At 41.5% G+C, this 15,146-nt stretch overlaps 1 protein-coding gene and 4 non-coding genes across 5 annotated transcripts in view; 3 read left to right on the top strand and 2 right to left on the bottom strand.

Moving 5' to 3' along the window:
- LOC128880558 (circadian locomoter output cycles protein kaput) overlaps positions 1-15,041 on the top strand; it is a 134,287-nt gene extending 119,246 nt beyond the window's left edge. The window contains exons 5-11 of the mRNA XM_054130805.1: positions 3,549-3,758; positions 6,921-7,215; positions 7,293-7,434; positions 7,830-8,297; positions 8,530-9,394; positions 10,035-10,306; positions 10,442-15,041. Of these exons, the coding sequence (XP_053986780.1) occupies positions 3,549-3,758; positions 6,921-7,215; positions 7,293-7,434; positions 7,830-8,297; positions 8,530-9,394; positions 10,035-10,265 (2,211 nt within the window). The 3' untranslated portion in view covers positions 10,266-10,306; positions 10,442-15,041. The remainder of the gene's footprint in view (positions 1-3,548; positions 3,759-6,920; positions 7,216-7,292; positions 7,435-7,829; positions 8,298-8,529; positions 9,395-10,034; positions 10,307-10,441) is intronic.
- On the bottom strand, positions 1,498-1,569 carry Trnam-cau (transfer RNA methionine (anticodon CAU)). The gene has a single exon. It is a non-coding gene; the product is annotated as a tRNA-Met (tRNA).
- Positions 1,910-1,981, top strand: Trnam-cau (transfer RNA methionine (anticodon CAU)). Its single transcript has one exon. It is a non-coding gene; the product is annotated as a tRNA-Met (tRNA).
- On the top strand, positions 2,163-2,234 carry Trnam-cau (transfer RNA methionine (anticodon CAU)). Its single transcript has one exon. It is a non-coding gene; the product is annotated as a tRNA-Met (tRNA).
- Positions 2,958-3,029, bottom strand: Trnam-cau (transfer RNA methionine (anticodon CAU)). The gene has a single exon. It is a non-coding gene; the product is annotated as a tRNA-Met (tRNA).
- Positions 15,042-15,146: the final 105 nt, after the last annotated feature.

Raw genomic sequence — 15,146 nt, 5'->3', positions numbered from 1 at the left:
AAAGTGCGTCGGACACGTGTAGCTACACGGTGCCGTATGCGCGCCTATGTCGCCGTCGCGACGTCACGACCGATCAGATATTTCCTGAAATAATGCCGCGCGCTGCCTCCTGCGCCCCCCTTGGCTCCCCTCGGACTCTGTTGGTTCGTGGCTGGCCGACGCATTCGGGGGTGCAAGTTGCATCGAGAATCCTTGAAAAGATGAGTGGGTATTCCTGTAGGACACTTGTGGGATTAAGTCCTTGGGAGTGCTCAAAGTACTCAGGTGTATAGGCAGAGTTTTCTGAATTCTGAATATATAAAGGGTCAACCCTTTGCACTCGAGGCCTTTTTCGCTTGCGCGTACCAGAAACTCCGGACGATTTCGGCCAAATTCACCAAACACTTTACAAGTACTTTAAAAACACTTATAAACAAACAAATGTATACAAGTAATAAAATTCCACCAGTTTATTCATTTATATGTCGAAAACAACAAACTTCGATAAATATTACACTCTGTAATTAATTTTGGTGTGATATTTTGGAAAACAATATCCAAGATGCATCCTAGGTTTGTTAGGACACGTATCATAGTAATACGAAATTTCCCGCCTACCTCCAGGCGTGTTACAGTCAGAACAAACCTTGCAGACCCTTTTTGATCCTTTTAGTATTACGTGAAGCTTCCCGTTTAGTCGGATTTCATCGGAATGCGACGTAGACGCTTGCTCTCGTTGCTGGTGATGTAATTTTCTCAATTGTTCGACAAGTGTTTTCAGAAATCGCAGATGGCTCAGTGGCCTTTCCTCTTTTTTGGTCTTTTCTAGTTTATACAAAATGTATGAATTGATCAGGGAAATTTCCATCTCCCCAAACAAAGCTTACGCCACCATTTAAGACTTCAAATCACGGGGCGCCGATCGAGTTGACAGTTCAAATCGGCTGGATAGTTCTGGATGGACGCCGTATCGGTGTCGCTCGAGTGCAAAGGGTTAAAATTTTGTTTTTTAATTAAGTGGTATTGCAATATATCAAATACTGTCCATGCGTACCTAGTTGACCTGAGCGTTCTCGTGCCTCTTCAGGCATCAATTATTTCGTTAAATCTGCACGAAAGTTTAATTTCATCCTTCCTGTCATTTACATACAGAAAGCTAGTACATTTTGGTTCCCATCCCAAATGTTGTATATCACGTGAGCTAGCGGATCAATACCTCGAGACGAGCGCGATAAGGCATTACCTTCAGAGATACATTAATATCCTGCTAATTTTTACTTAAATCAGAATTATTATACAAAGATTTGCATTATCCATTGAACAATAGATGAAGAATAGAATTTGAATGCAATAATATATGGGTTCTATACAATGCAATAGTGTAACGCATACAATTTCAATAAAATAACAGGACAAATCAGTTTAAAAAAATTGTTTATTTAGCAAATATGTTAAGTTAAGGTACTTGCTATGGAATTGTAAAGAAAAAAGTAAAAAAAAATGAACTTCAATTGTTCTTAGCAGAGCGTGGTTTCGATCCACGGACCTCTGGGTTATGGGCCCAGCACGCTTCCACTGCGCCACTCTGCTGTTGTGATAGAGACTTTCTTAATTTCGCTTATAGGGGGATTAAAGCCAGACAGAAAAAATCAATAACTTATGTCATTAATAATGTCAATATAACCTATAAAAACGCGACTTTGCGTGTGAGTCTTTGTCTATAGATAAACATTTTAATATTTTGACTGAAGTAACAATACTATTGAATGCATTTTTGTTTAACACCCTTTTACGCTGCATTATTTATTTATTTCTCAGTGGAAGATTGAAAATAAAATATGGTCGAGTGTTACAGTTTTTCAGTGAATAACTAAAATAAATTATTAACATTCTAACCTAGGAAAAAATATTTAGAGGTTGCTTTCATCGAAGCAGAGTGGCGCAGTGGAAGCGTGCTGGGCCCATAACCCAGAGGTCCGTGGATCGAAACCATGCTCTGCTAAGTTTAATTTTTTTTTTGCTTTTCTATTTATTTCTTTTGCAATCACATACAGTATTTATTTTTGCGACAAACAGTATCATATTGAGCCGGTACGTAAGGAATAAATGAATATTTTAATTTTTGTTATAAGACGTAATCATTCTAATCTGCTGGAAAAATTGTTAAGGGTTGTTTTCATCGAAGCAGAGTGGCGCAGTGGAAGCGTGCTGGGCCCATAACCCAGAGGTCCGTGGATCGAAACCACGCTCTGCTAAGAATATTTTTTACTTTTTTTTTTATTTATTTTTCTTTCAATCATACATAGCAAACATTTTCATGATAAGCAATAATATATGAGGGTCGATTACAGGGTGTCTTGACAATACTATTCGAAAGCTGAGACTTCGAGGGAATTTTTCCCGAAGAGTGCCACCAAAAAACTATCTCTTTGAAAGCGTAAAATGAATACAGAAAAAGTCAAATTTTATTAAATTTTCACATTGTAAAGTTTGACCTAATTTTCACTTGTTAAATCTACGTAATAAATTTGGGTTTCGCACCAGGGAGTTGGAAAATTTGACGCTCTTTCGAATGATATACTTAGTTTTAAGTTTGCACTGTAATTTGGTGGAGTTATGGCCGTTTAAAGAGTGTCAAGTCAAAACCGCAGAAAATATATTAAAAGTGAAAATTCTCGAGAATAAGGCGACACAAAGAAAATGTCTAAAAGTAATTTTTTGTTGGAAATTTGTTGCAGAATTGACACCCTCCGTATGTCCGAACTTATACGTAGACACCCTGTATAATGGATAATAGTAAATGCCACCCTACTTTATCTGACCATAAAGAAAAAGAAGATTCTGAAGTTATTCTAATCACAGTAAATGTAACGAAATGTCGGTGAAACATGAAAGAAAAAATGTCGATGATTACACAAAATGGTATGCAAAAGATTGTAACGGAAGTGGGAGAGTTAATTTAAAAAAAAAAACGTTCTTAGCAGAGCGTGGTTTCGATCCACGGACCTCTGGGTTATGGGCCCAGCACGCTTCCACTGCGCCACTCTGCTTCGTTGAAAACAACCCGTAAAAATTTTTTCAGCAGGTTAGGATACCTCCACAGTCATCTCAGAAGTTTAACTGGGGGAATAGGGACACAATGGCGAATGCTTAACGTCCCTGAGCTAGGCACCTTCGTAAAACTTTTAGATTTTTACATTTACACTAGGTAACCTTCATCCTATAACAATTCAAATATTTATTTATTCCTTATGTACAACCTTGATACGTCACTGTTCATCGCGACAATTTTTACCGTATGTACTTGAAAAAAAAAAATAAATTAAACTTAGCAGAGCGTGGTTTCGATCTACGGACCTTTGGGACCCCGTCCAAAACGCTTCCACTGCGCCACTCTGCTTCGACGAAAACCACCCCTAAATATTATTTCAGCAGGTTAGATAGCCTTCATCTTAGATTTATAAAATAATATCCACCTTGAACATGTTGAATATATATGTTGGTACTCGACCTCAAAACTCTTTCAATTTTCTATTTATTCATGAAACAACGTTCCTTTTCTGTCGCAGTCCGACATCGTCCATCAAAGTGTTTACGAATTGGTACACAGCGAAGATCGAGAGGAATTGCAAAGGCAGTTGATGTGGAACTCTTTTCTACCAGCGGAAAGTGCGAGCCTCCCCCTTCACGACGCCCTCTCGCCCCAACACAACCATCTTCTGGAACGCAGTTTCACCGTCCGCTTCCGGTGTCTTCTGGACAACACGTCTGGTTTCCTGGTTAGTATAATTTTACCTACATTTTCGTATATTTAAATATTTATTCAACTATCTATCTATCCCTAAACAACATGATTAATGAATAACAATAACAGTAAACGGGGACGTGTGCAAAAATTTGTAAGAAGAGATACAAACACTCCTCCTCTCATCGTTTGTTTCGCACAATCACGTTCGTCTTTGGAGTACACGGTAGCACAATACTTCCTCGTCGAGAATGAACACCATCCAGCATAAAATAAACAGCAATTTCGGTCCAATTCCCCGTGTCGGAGATACAGGCTCGCCACTGTACACGCCGATCCTCGCGATCAATTAAACGCCGAACACACGCCAGCAAACGAAGGTGTATGCAAATGCCTCTGACGGATACTCGAGTTAAATAATCGCAATACAAGGTCTACGGTCTGTTTGGCAACGGCTTGCTTACACGACAGCAGCGCACTATGCCTTCATGGGGTTCGAGACAGAATTAGAATTCCTCTTCGAAAAAGAAAATGAATAAAGATGTACGGTACCATTGAAGGGAGTATTTGATGCCCTTGAAATCTCATAAAAATTACATTGGAGAGACAGAGTAGATCCTGTTTAACAAGGGAACATATCCAATTGTCCGTCTCTGATTTTGTTGAAGCTTGGTGGGTATGTTAAGCAGATGAAAATAAGTGATACGTATTTTTTTATAGCTGCTTATAAGAAATCTTCTTAGGGAAAAGTTTCATGGTTTCATGAGGTAAAACACAAAGTGGTTACAGATTTTGTAAAATGTAATTTGTTTATAACAAAAAAATTTGTTGTTACATTATTTTAGGAGATACAAAAATTTATACAACGACAAAAATGAACGGAAATTGCTTTCCGAATTCATTGATATATAATACGATACATTTGCCTCCTACTTTTTCAACCCCTAAACTTGCAATTGGGCAGCTATAAAAAAAAATACGTATCCTTTATTTTCACCTGCTTAATGTACCCACCAAGTTTCATCAAAATCGGAGTCGGACAGTTGGATATGTTCCATTGTAAGAGGCGTTTAGGTTTGTCTCGATTCCTTCTTTGGAAAATGTTTAAAGATAAAAAGGTTCTAGGATTCTCTTTAGGCGTCCCTAGGTAAACGTCCTTTGCCTATAGGGTAATGCGCCACTGGTACGAGGGACTTCTTCACGCTCGGTATACAAAACAATAATTAATAATTTCACTGTCGTAAAGAGGAAGGAGTGAAGTTAGGGACCGCCACCGGTTCTGTTTCCTTTTCTCTCGAGTAATTGCTTTTTTCCAGTCGCGCCTTGAATCTTCCACTTCTGCCTTTGTTCCTCCCGCGCCGGACCTCTTCGACCTGTTCTAGCCCTCGCAAAAAGGACGAAGCTATTCGCCAGCGTCCCGTGTACAAGTCGCGAACACATAATGTGTTTTCAAATATACAAGTAATGAATTTAAGAAATATTTAATTTTTCTTCGCTGAAAAAATGAATTCTGAGAGTTGAGTGTCGAAGAAAATGAATTTGAATGAAATACTTGCATTTCGATCAAGTTACAGTACACAAAATTTAATCAGAGTAGACATCTTCAAGAGCATTAGTCTGGCAGTCAACGTGTTAACGAATTTGCAATTTGAAAGTACACCTATGCGTACAAATAAATATTTTTTAAGAAGTTGACCGAATAAAAAATAGACTGAAGAAGAAGTACGAGGAAAAAATGTTCTATTCCTTCTCTATCTTGTTTTTATCCTGCGCCAAGGGGTTCTCTTCTCCAAAAATGGCAAAAACTTTGTTCCATAGTGGGTGGTAATTATGACCAACAGAATCCACCGAGGATAGCATTAAATTCTGGGTAAAAAAAACACACTTCCGCCAAGAAAAAAGCCCCAGTAATTCCATTCACCCGGATACCAGGGAGAAAAAACAGAGTAATTACTGGCGAACAGGGCGAAACCACCCCCTTTCCTACGCAATTAAGTACCATTATCGCGAGCCACGGGGTTAAATGCGGCTCTCGGTAGCAATTATGAAAATTTGATGTCGTAAAAATCCGATCGATAACTCGCGACCAACGATCGTACTCGAGAGTCCCGTCCCGAGAATTCTCGAAATTTTTCAACACCGAATTTCTGTCCTCTTTTCACGAAGAAGTTAAAAATTAAACACAGACTGAAATGCGTGACGAACATAATAAAATGATTTTATTTTGAACATTTCGAGTAAAATCACAGTCACTAGTTGCGACGATCTATCGAACGTTCTTATAGGGGTGGAGTGGAGGGAGGTGGTTATCGTTAGATGCCAAACGAGGAGAAAAGTCCTTCGGAGGTCGAAGTATCATCCCCGGTCGCGTGACCTTGTGTTTCAATGAATGAAGTAAAGCCACGTTGCGTACTCGTGAAATGCTCACGGAATTGCGATGGGGCATGCGAGATACTCTCGAGACTCGATATCGATTTCATTTTTGGCGGGGAGCAGACGAAGACACATTTACTCTCGGAAATTACGTAATAGTTATCAAACAAAATAATTCCCTCTCCGAATTGATCCTCTTGCATTTTTTTTTATTATTTTTAATTAATTCAAGAGTATACAAATAACCAACGAAAGTATTTTCAAAAAATTCACACAAAAAAGGATTAACTTTGAAATGAACTCGAACTAGAGAGTTAGCCTGGGCGTCTGGGTGTCGTTCTCGCCGTAAAGCTTTTACGATTACAGTTTCATTTTCATAAACGTCAGAGCAGACGTCTTTTTGCGCGGTTGGCATGGGTCAGGACGAATTGCGAGCTCCCGTGGGCCCTTTATAGTCTTTGTCCCGCGTACCTCTGTATTTGCTAGCTGTTTGCTGTAAGGTAATTAGTGTTTTGCCGCCACTGCGGCTAGCTGACCAAAGGCTGGACCCGCTTTTGCCCAGGCCTTGATTTATGCCTCTTTTCGCGGACGACGAACGACCCTGCGACAGGCACCGCCATTGTGTAGGGTTTTGTCGCATCAGTAATCAAACTAAATGGCGAGAAAGATCTGGCACCTGGTAGTCACGAGTGTTACCAAAGGTTCAATCAATCTGTCCTGTGAAGATCACTCTTATAAAATGATTGCCTAGCCACCTTAAAACACCGAAGTAGTCTTGACATCCTCTTTGCTTAAGTTCTCACCAGATCCTCCTCGGTTTCAGCGTCTGGACATCAGAGGACGCGTGAAGATCCTTCACGGGCAAAACAGGAAAACGGAAGAACCACCGTTAGCTCTGTTTGCCCTGTGTACACCTTTTGGACCACCATCCCTCCTGGAAGTGCCACAGAAGGACGTGATGTTCAAGAGCAAACACAAACTGGATCTAGCGCTAGTGTCGATGGACCAACGAGGAAAGATGCTGCTTGGGTACTCGGACGCGGAGCTTGGGAACCTCGGTGGCTACGATCTAGTCCATTACGACGATTTGGCCTACGTGGCAAGTGCTCACCAAGAACGTAAGCAATAATTTCAGCCAGTGGATCTCGTCGAAAGTTCGAAAACAGTTTGTACAATCTCTGGTATCCGATTTCAGTGCTGAAAACTGGAGCCTCGGGCATGATAGCGTACAGATTCCAGAAGAAGGACGGTGGATGGCAGTGGCTGCAGACCAGTTCCAGATTGGTCTACAAAAACTCGAAGCCTGACTTCGTCATTAGCACACACAGACCCCTCATGTAAGTACAGCGGGAAGGGGTTCTTTAACACGCTCACCGCGGTACCGAGCACGTATCGTACCTCGGTTCCGTGCGAGCCATATCTCATTCAACCTTCGCTACATGTTAAGACGACGTCTGCGCCTGGGGAGTACAAGTCCGTCAGAAAAAAGCTATATGCTTATCTTTCTGGCCGGACACGAGCGTCAAGTACAAAGCGTAATTGACAAGACCTCTGTCCTATGCAGAATTAAAAAATTACTAAATACTTTTGCCTTGTATCTATGAAAGCATTGACGCACTTAACCTCTGCTATCGATTATTAAACTTTATCGATAGAGCTACCCCAGTCACTGCGTTGAACCTGAAGGTGTTGCCATGTAGCCAAAACGATGACCAACTTTTTCACTCGACAGGGAGGAGGAAGGCAGGGATCTCCTCGGGAAGCGAACGATGGACTTCAAAGTAAGCTACCTGGATGCCGGACTGACTAACAGCTACTTCTCGGACAGCGATAGTATCACGGGGTCCGTAATGACCCCGACGTTGCCAAGCCAGCCAACGTCCCAGCGAGTGAACAGGCGGTACAAGACGCAACTGAGGGACTTCCTGTCGACCTGTCGGAACAAGCGCACCAAGCTTTCCGCACAGTCGTCGGTGTCGCCGCCAGTCACGCCAACGGTAGCGTCCGTGGACTATCTCGCGGCGGATACTAGCGCCGCTGCCGCGGTGGCGGCAGCGTACAGCAACTTGAACACGATGTACCCGACACCGTATGCACCAACGGCGGTCGCTGCGAGCACGGATCCCTCGTTGACCACGTACATTGGTCACACGGGCAACTACCATCAGACGCTCTACCCGGCCACTGCGTTGGACAATAGGTGAGGATGGTGGGATCTGCAATTAGAGGAGTATTGGCTTGGGAGCTTTGATTTTTAACTTGGAAATTCCCCGGACAGCCTATCGGTGATGTAGGACCCACACAACCCCCAGTTAGGTCTCCTTAGAATAGTTCTTGATTATACCTATGGTTTAAGTATGGTCCTCAGCTACATAGTCCAGGACCACTCTAATAAGAGCACTGCAAGTTAATCCACAAATTCCAATCCTCAGGTACCTCACTGCAGCGACGGAGAACCTGTTCCAGTACAGGCCTCTGGGTTCCTACTACCCAGATTACCACACGAGTACCCCGTACAACGGATTCATAGACGTCTCCCTGCCCACCTACGAGACGCACCAGCTGACGAGCAAAGCCGAGGAGAAACTGTACTGCCAGCAATTAGGCGAGTCTCCCAAGTACAGCTACGTGGAGACGAGACACCCCAGCAGCGTTAGTGGTTCCCCTTACGCGGCAAGTCCGGTTGCAAGCGCGTCGACTATGCACACGGCAACAGCCGACATCAACATCGTTCGCGCGGGCAGCAGGCACTCCTTGGAAGGTGGTGCATCGTCCAGCAATTCGGCTGGGAGTTCTCCGGTGACCGGACCGACGAACGGAGTGCTCACACCGAAGATAGAAGATGTGAAGCCCGAGGTTTACGGAAACGAGGCGCCTCGACAGACAGTCCTGATGTGGGGGGCGCCACCTTCGCGCACACCTCCGAGGAACAACGGTAGCTACAGCCCGCCAACGCCGCATTCCACCCATTCGTCCACTCATTCCACCAACGCCACGACCGGGGATCCCCTGAAATCCTTGGCAGAGATGAACTCCATGAACGGGGAGTGCAAATGGCGGCAGACATCCCCCGGCGAGCAACAAACGACCGCTCCCAGTTCCCCTAGAACCAAGGCGCAGTCTCAGCAGCAGCATCAACATCATCAACAGCAGCAACAGCAACAGCAGTACCCAGTGACTACGTCACAGTATCAAGCGGCGGCGGCGGCCGCGGCCGCAGCTGCAGCTGCAGCGGCCAGCACTATCGGATACGCGCACTCTCATCCGGGCCATGGCCACGGGGAAGCGGGCTCCGAGGTATGGCAAGGAGTGCAACACCACCACTACCAGTACTATCCCTACCACCATCACCACCCCGCACCACCAAGGCACGCGCCCCAGTGAGTGTCACTGCCGCCTCACAGATTTTATGAAAACATAGAGAACTTTGATGATACCGATTATTTTGTAAAATGAACAATTAACGTAGAATACGATCGAACCTCGTCTCTAGGTATTCGTCTATTGGGCATGCATGATCCGAGCACCGAATAGTTTTTGCAATCAAGTAAACACGATCGATCGATCACATCAGTCGCGCACGGAGGGATCGCACCTGAAATCGAGGTGGCGCCATCCAACGGATCCTGCTCGACTTCAGGTGCAAACTCTCCGGGCGCGGCAATTACATGTTGCATGTCCGCATTTTTATTTTCCAACTTGACAATTATTGCCGAGTAAAGCGTCTTTTTCTTTCTTCGTAGAATAGCTTCAGGAATCGTGGAAAATGTTATCTAACGGTCTGTGTTATGTGGACAGATCCATTGTATTAAAAGACTCGAGTATTGCGTTGAATTGAAAAGCTACAGAGGCGAAATAATGTAATACCGCAATGACAGGTTCGAACGAGGGGTTGAAAGGGGTTGCGAATAACAGGTGAACGCACTGTCGGTTGCAGCACACCCCCGTCAGCTGTGGGAACGGGGACGGGAGTCGGCATGGGCATCGGCCAGGACAGCAACACCAACAACAGCAACGTCTTGTACCACCCTCCGCACCACCACCCTCAGCACCAACACGTGGGGTCATCGGGGGGAATGGGCTCAACTGTCCCACAGATTCCAAACCGGACGCCGGGAGTCCTTTGCTGTCCATCTCTGAGGTGACTAACACCCTGCTCAACCAATAGTCTCTTCGTGACCTCAGCATCGCTCCGTTTTAGTGATCAAGGTGACTCTTCTTACTTATCTGGTTTGGAAATGAGATATAGGGTGTGAGATTCAGGAACTTTTGACCCACTTTGAATTGTGGGTTTCATGTCAATTGCACATAATAAAACGTGATTTTGTTTTCAATTGTTCGCAGATATCTCACAGGAGATGGTTTCACCGGGCCGGATCGCAAGACGCGCGACTGTACCATACAGATAATATTGGTTAAACTGTTAAGAGTATTCTCGTATAGTGCTGTAACATAACATACTCATTACAGTTAATGTATCCGACGTTGCTACGACGTATGTGTATGTATGCCTGATTACGTTAGCTCATCCGTATCGTTAAGTTCCACACAAAAGTTCTCCGGGGGACGTGCATTTCGAAGTTTCAAACGTGAACACGCGTGAAAGGCGATCATCACGGTGCATCCTACGATCTCGCCGCCATTTTAGATTAACGTTTACGTTGGAACGGTAGAATAATAGGGGGGTGGGGGGGGGGGGGCAGGAGGAATATTTAGATTTTTTCAACGTACGTTTAAAATTAACGTATCTTCCGGGATCGTAATTGATGTTTAAATTTAAAAAATCTTCATTCCATCGAGGAGCACAAACCAAATCGCCTCGATCGAGCCACGGGATACCAGGCCTGGGCTGAAGTTATTTTAAAAACAAAATGGAACATATCTAGGATGATAAAAATGGCAATCTTTCATTGTAAAAATAATTTAGGAAACGTAACTTCTGTTTTCTGCAACTTTTGTTATTTATTTTATAATTTTTAAAAGCGACTTAGCAAACGTAATTTTGTTTCATTTATTCGAATGATGCCCAGGTCTGCCTTGAAACGCAACACACAAACGGAATTTAGTTTTCATTAATCCTGCGTATAAACTGTGTGATCGTGCTGTACGTACTATCGTTGAGAGATGGGTCAAATTTTTAGTTAGATCAAAATATCGAATGACGAATAAAAGAACCTACAGAAGATATTCTACAATGAACAAACGAGAATCGAATAAATTACTATGCACTTGTTTCATTTATTATCTATTATTCGATTAAAATTTCGCCCATCTCCGCCATTGTTGCTTTATTTCTTTTACTTTCTCAACATTGATGCGGTTCAAATTATTTGTCTTCGTTGACGACAACGAGTGAACGTGTACTTTTTTCGTGCGCCCGTAATCTATCTCCGGTATCGTGGAATATTTTTTATCGCTCGGAGACAATTTGCCCGAAAATTAATCGAAATTAGATAATCATGCACGAGCCAACCTCGATGGGGGGCCGGGAAAGGGTTAATCGTGTCGTTGCGTTCGCGCGTGTAATAATTTTTTAAAGGTGTACACATGGATTCTGTGATATGCGTTAGGTAATTGAACGTGCGGCACTTTATTGCATTATCAACAAACGAGTATTAGTATTTTATTTCGATAAAACGACAATGCATCTCGCACGCCTTCGACAGAAGAATGTTTTGCGTAGATTAGGGTAGGATCAGGTTGGGACCATTTGTTCTATGTTCTTTTTGAACAAATTACAACAGGGACAAAAGTTACAAAAATCAGCTACCAGGATTTATTGAGGCAACATTTTGAAACTTTGTACTTATATGTAGTTTGTTCACACTGAATTCGATTTTTTAAACAATTTCTTTCTACACCATCGAATTCAGCGTGGAAGAACTACATAAAAGTACGAAGTACTTGTAAAATTTTGCCTCAATAACTATAGGTAGCTGATTTTTGTGACGCCCTCCCTTAACCAGCTTCCGTTCGCAGCCACTACGTTTACAGTCACAGAAAATGTTGTTTCGAGTGCATAAGAATATTTGAATGTTTATTCGAATAGTCCCAGCCCTAGTGTAGATCACACATTTTACGTTTTCCTATTGAAGAAACAAGAAAACTAGCAGAGTACAGATAGAGTTGCGTGTTCTGTTAAACGGGCCAAGACGGAAAACAAAATGGGGGAAGTAAAGTAGATGAACCGCGAAACTCTCGAATTCAGCTGAACCCCTCAGTCTCGCCAATATGTATTTTTTGTTTTGTTAATAAGTTTGTAATTTTTGTACTTAATTAATTTATACGCTATTTATGTACATGTGTAATCGACGTTTAGCGAAGCTAGACGGGCCTTCCATAATTTTAATAGACGTACTCTCATTTCGCGAACTTGCGTTGACGTCCGCCGCTCTAAAGAAAATGAAAGCTTCTAAAAGAAAGCGGAAAGAAGAAGGAGAGATGGGAAATCTCGATAGGGAATGAATCGATCGACTCGAGAAATTTCAATTCTTCGACTCTTCGGAGGGAAAATTGGGGGGGAATGAAGAGAAACGTGATTTTATTTTGGGTTACGTTACAGTATACATATCAGAATGGAGAACAGGAAGGAAACGACGCGGTGTCGCCTTTCTTTCTACTGCGATCTTGGTATATATAAAAAGATTATATATATTATATATAAAGATATATACAGTCTAAAGAACTTAACGTTTTCACCCCTAAAGTATACGTCGTTTTTTTTCAAGATACAAAAAACTGTCAGAAAAAGAAATTGTTTATTTAGGAGGGATAGATTATTCATTTCGTGACTTCATACTTGTGTATTTGGTTTTGGAATTGATGTTACGACGAATTGGATGTGTACTGACACCTATACAAAACACTATTTTGCGTGTGACAACCATGACAAAATATTTATTAAAGATTATTCGAACTTCGAATTGCTACAGAATGCTAAAAATTCACTTCGATATCGTTTAAAACACTCTACACAAAAATATGATCTTGAAACAATTTCCCCCTCTTAACCAATCGATATCTTCTGATTTTATTTTGTATCGTTTAAAGAAATGAAGTTTTTTGCGATGACAGCGATAGGTGCTTCAGCCTGTATATTGTATTATTTACTACTAGGAACGTTTAAATCTTACGGATAGTATGGTAATGATTTCTAAGGCTATCAACGACGTCTTTTTCCTTCGGATCCACGCGTCTTTTGACCTTTGAGCTGCGATTATTCTGTACTTTACCTACTTCGTGTCGTTGTAGTGTTATACAATATACGAAACTATTTTGCTATGATTATTTGTAAACATCCAGTCCGCTGATCGGCTTTGCGATAGACGTGTCGACATTTGTTACCGACGTGGTTCTTTCAAAAGTACATTTAGAATCGCAGATATCTCCCAAATTATAAATAATAGTAAAATATTTTAACACTTCTGAAGGACATTGAAAAATTGGCGTTGCAATAGTGACAATAAATTACTACTATACATATCTATTATACAAATACTATACATATCGATCTCTGTAATTAATTAGAGCTCTTGCTGTTAAGTCTCTCATTCATATCGATACAATGAGCGAAACCAGTTTCCTTTTAAATAAAGAGTTCGTAGGATACGAGTTGAATACAGGGTCAGTAACAAGTGTCGACAATCCACATTGTAAATTCACATCTTCAATCGTAACAGCTTGAAACTACGTTTCTTTGCAATATCGTATGAAGATCTACTATTATAAGTAATTGAGTCTAGTCCATACATAAAGCGAATTAACGATATCCACTATGCTTAAATTGTAACAATGTTCTCACTAGCAACTCACCCCTGCCGACAATCTTGCTTGGTAAATTAATTACCCCTCCATTGTACACATTTATCTATAAATATGTCCACGCGAGTAATCGCAACTCTCGAATTGTTTGTCGACCCTTAAACCACACAGGATTGCATTCAAAGTTCCTCTTCGAAATTTTACCAATGGAGCAATAACTTTATTATTAAAAAAAGTCCTTGTAAAGATTGCTCTTGTACATTTTGAAATGACTTTCTATTCGAAGGAATACTTTCAATTACTTCTTTATCGTTACTAAACGAATATTTAAAAGGATTAAGAATAGAAAAGAAGGATCCTATGGTTTAAGGGTAAACATTAACTGTTCTTTGAACGATCACATTGGTGAGAATATTTTGACAGTTTAAGCATACATGTATATTTACTGTATATTTAAAATAAGGTATCTTCTAACGAGCATAGATAAGATTAGTCAATATAGACTCCCCATAGCTACCCACATAGATCAAAATACGTACCTTATTTTATAGTAACCGGTATCTGCAGACGATATGTAATTTAATCGTGACCCTGTCAGGCTAGATCATTAAAGTGAGACTTTTATCATTACGCATTTTCTATTTTACATTGAAGACAATGAGCATTTATCGATAACAAACATCACTGAGTGCCTGCTTCAATTTAAACGACTATCAGACTCGAGACCAATCTTCGTTGATTTCTTACGAATGTAACAATAAGTGAGAAGACACTATTACACGTATCCAACATAGACAAGAATTGAGATAAATATGAGATCGAAATGTATCAAATAGTGATACTTTCTTTACTTGATGGGTTTTGAGGAAACCTGTGCGCAAGGGTATATTGAATGTTTAATTGAATTTAGTTCGTAATTATTCTTAATTCTTTCACTGACAAGTACTGGCAGTTATACACATTACTGTCAAATTCAAGTAAAGATAGAACACCGAATTGACAAGTACATCATTTTCAGTACACTTTTACTGTCTCTAGACAGTATTACACGTTGAAAGATAATTTCGCACGATTTCGATCGTTTTTCGTTGTAATCCAAAGTGATATACGTATAAGTTAAGGTCATTTGGTAGCGATTATTAGCGATGATTTTGAGATTCCTTGCAGAACCACAATTCTTGATGACTGGGGATGGCGGAGTGGTGGAATATTAGAGAGCAAAAGAGCCGCGTAGAAAAAGAGTGGAGGTGTGGGGGGGGGGGGGGTGGGTGGAGGGGGGGGGGGGGGG

This window comes from Hylaeus volcanicus, chromosome 7, assembly GCF_026283585.1.
Source record: "Hylaeus volcanicus isolate JK05 chromosome 7, UHH_iyHylVolc1.0_haploid, whole genome shotgun sequence".
Lineage (NCBI taxonomy): Eukaryota > Metazoa > Arthropoda > Insecta > Hymenoptera > Colletidae > Hylaeus > Hylaeus volcanicus.
This window is presented reverse-complemented; position numbering and strand designations above follow the sequence as displayed.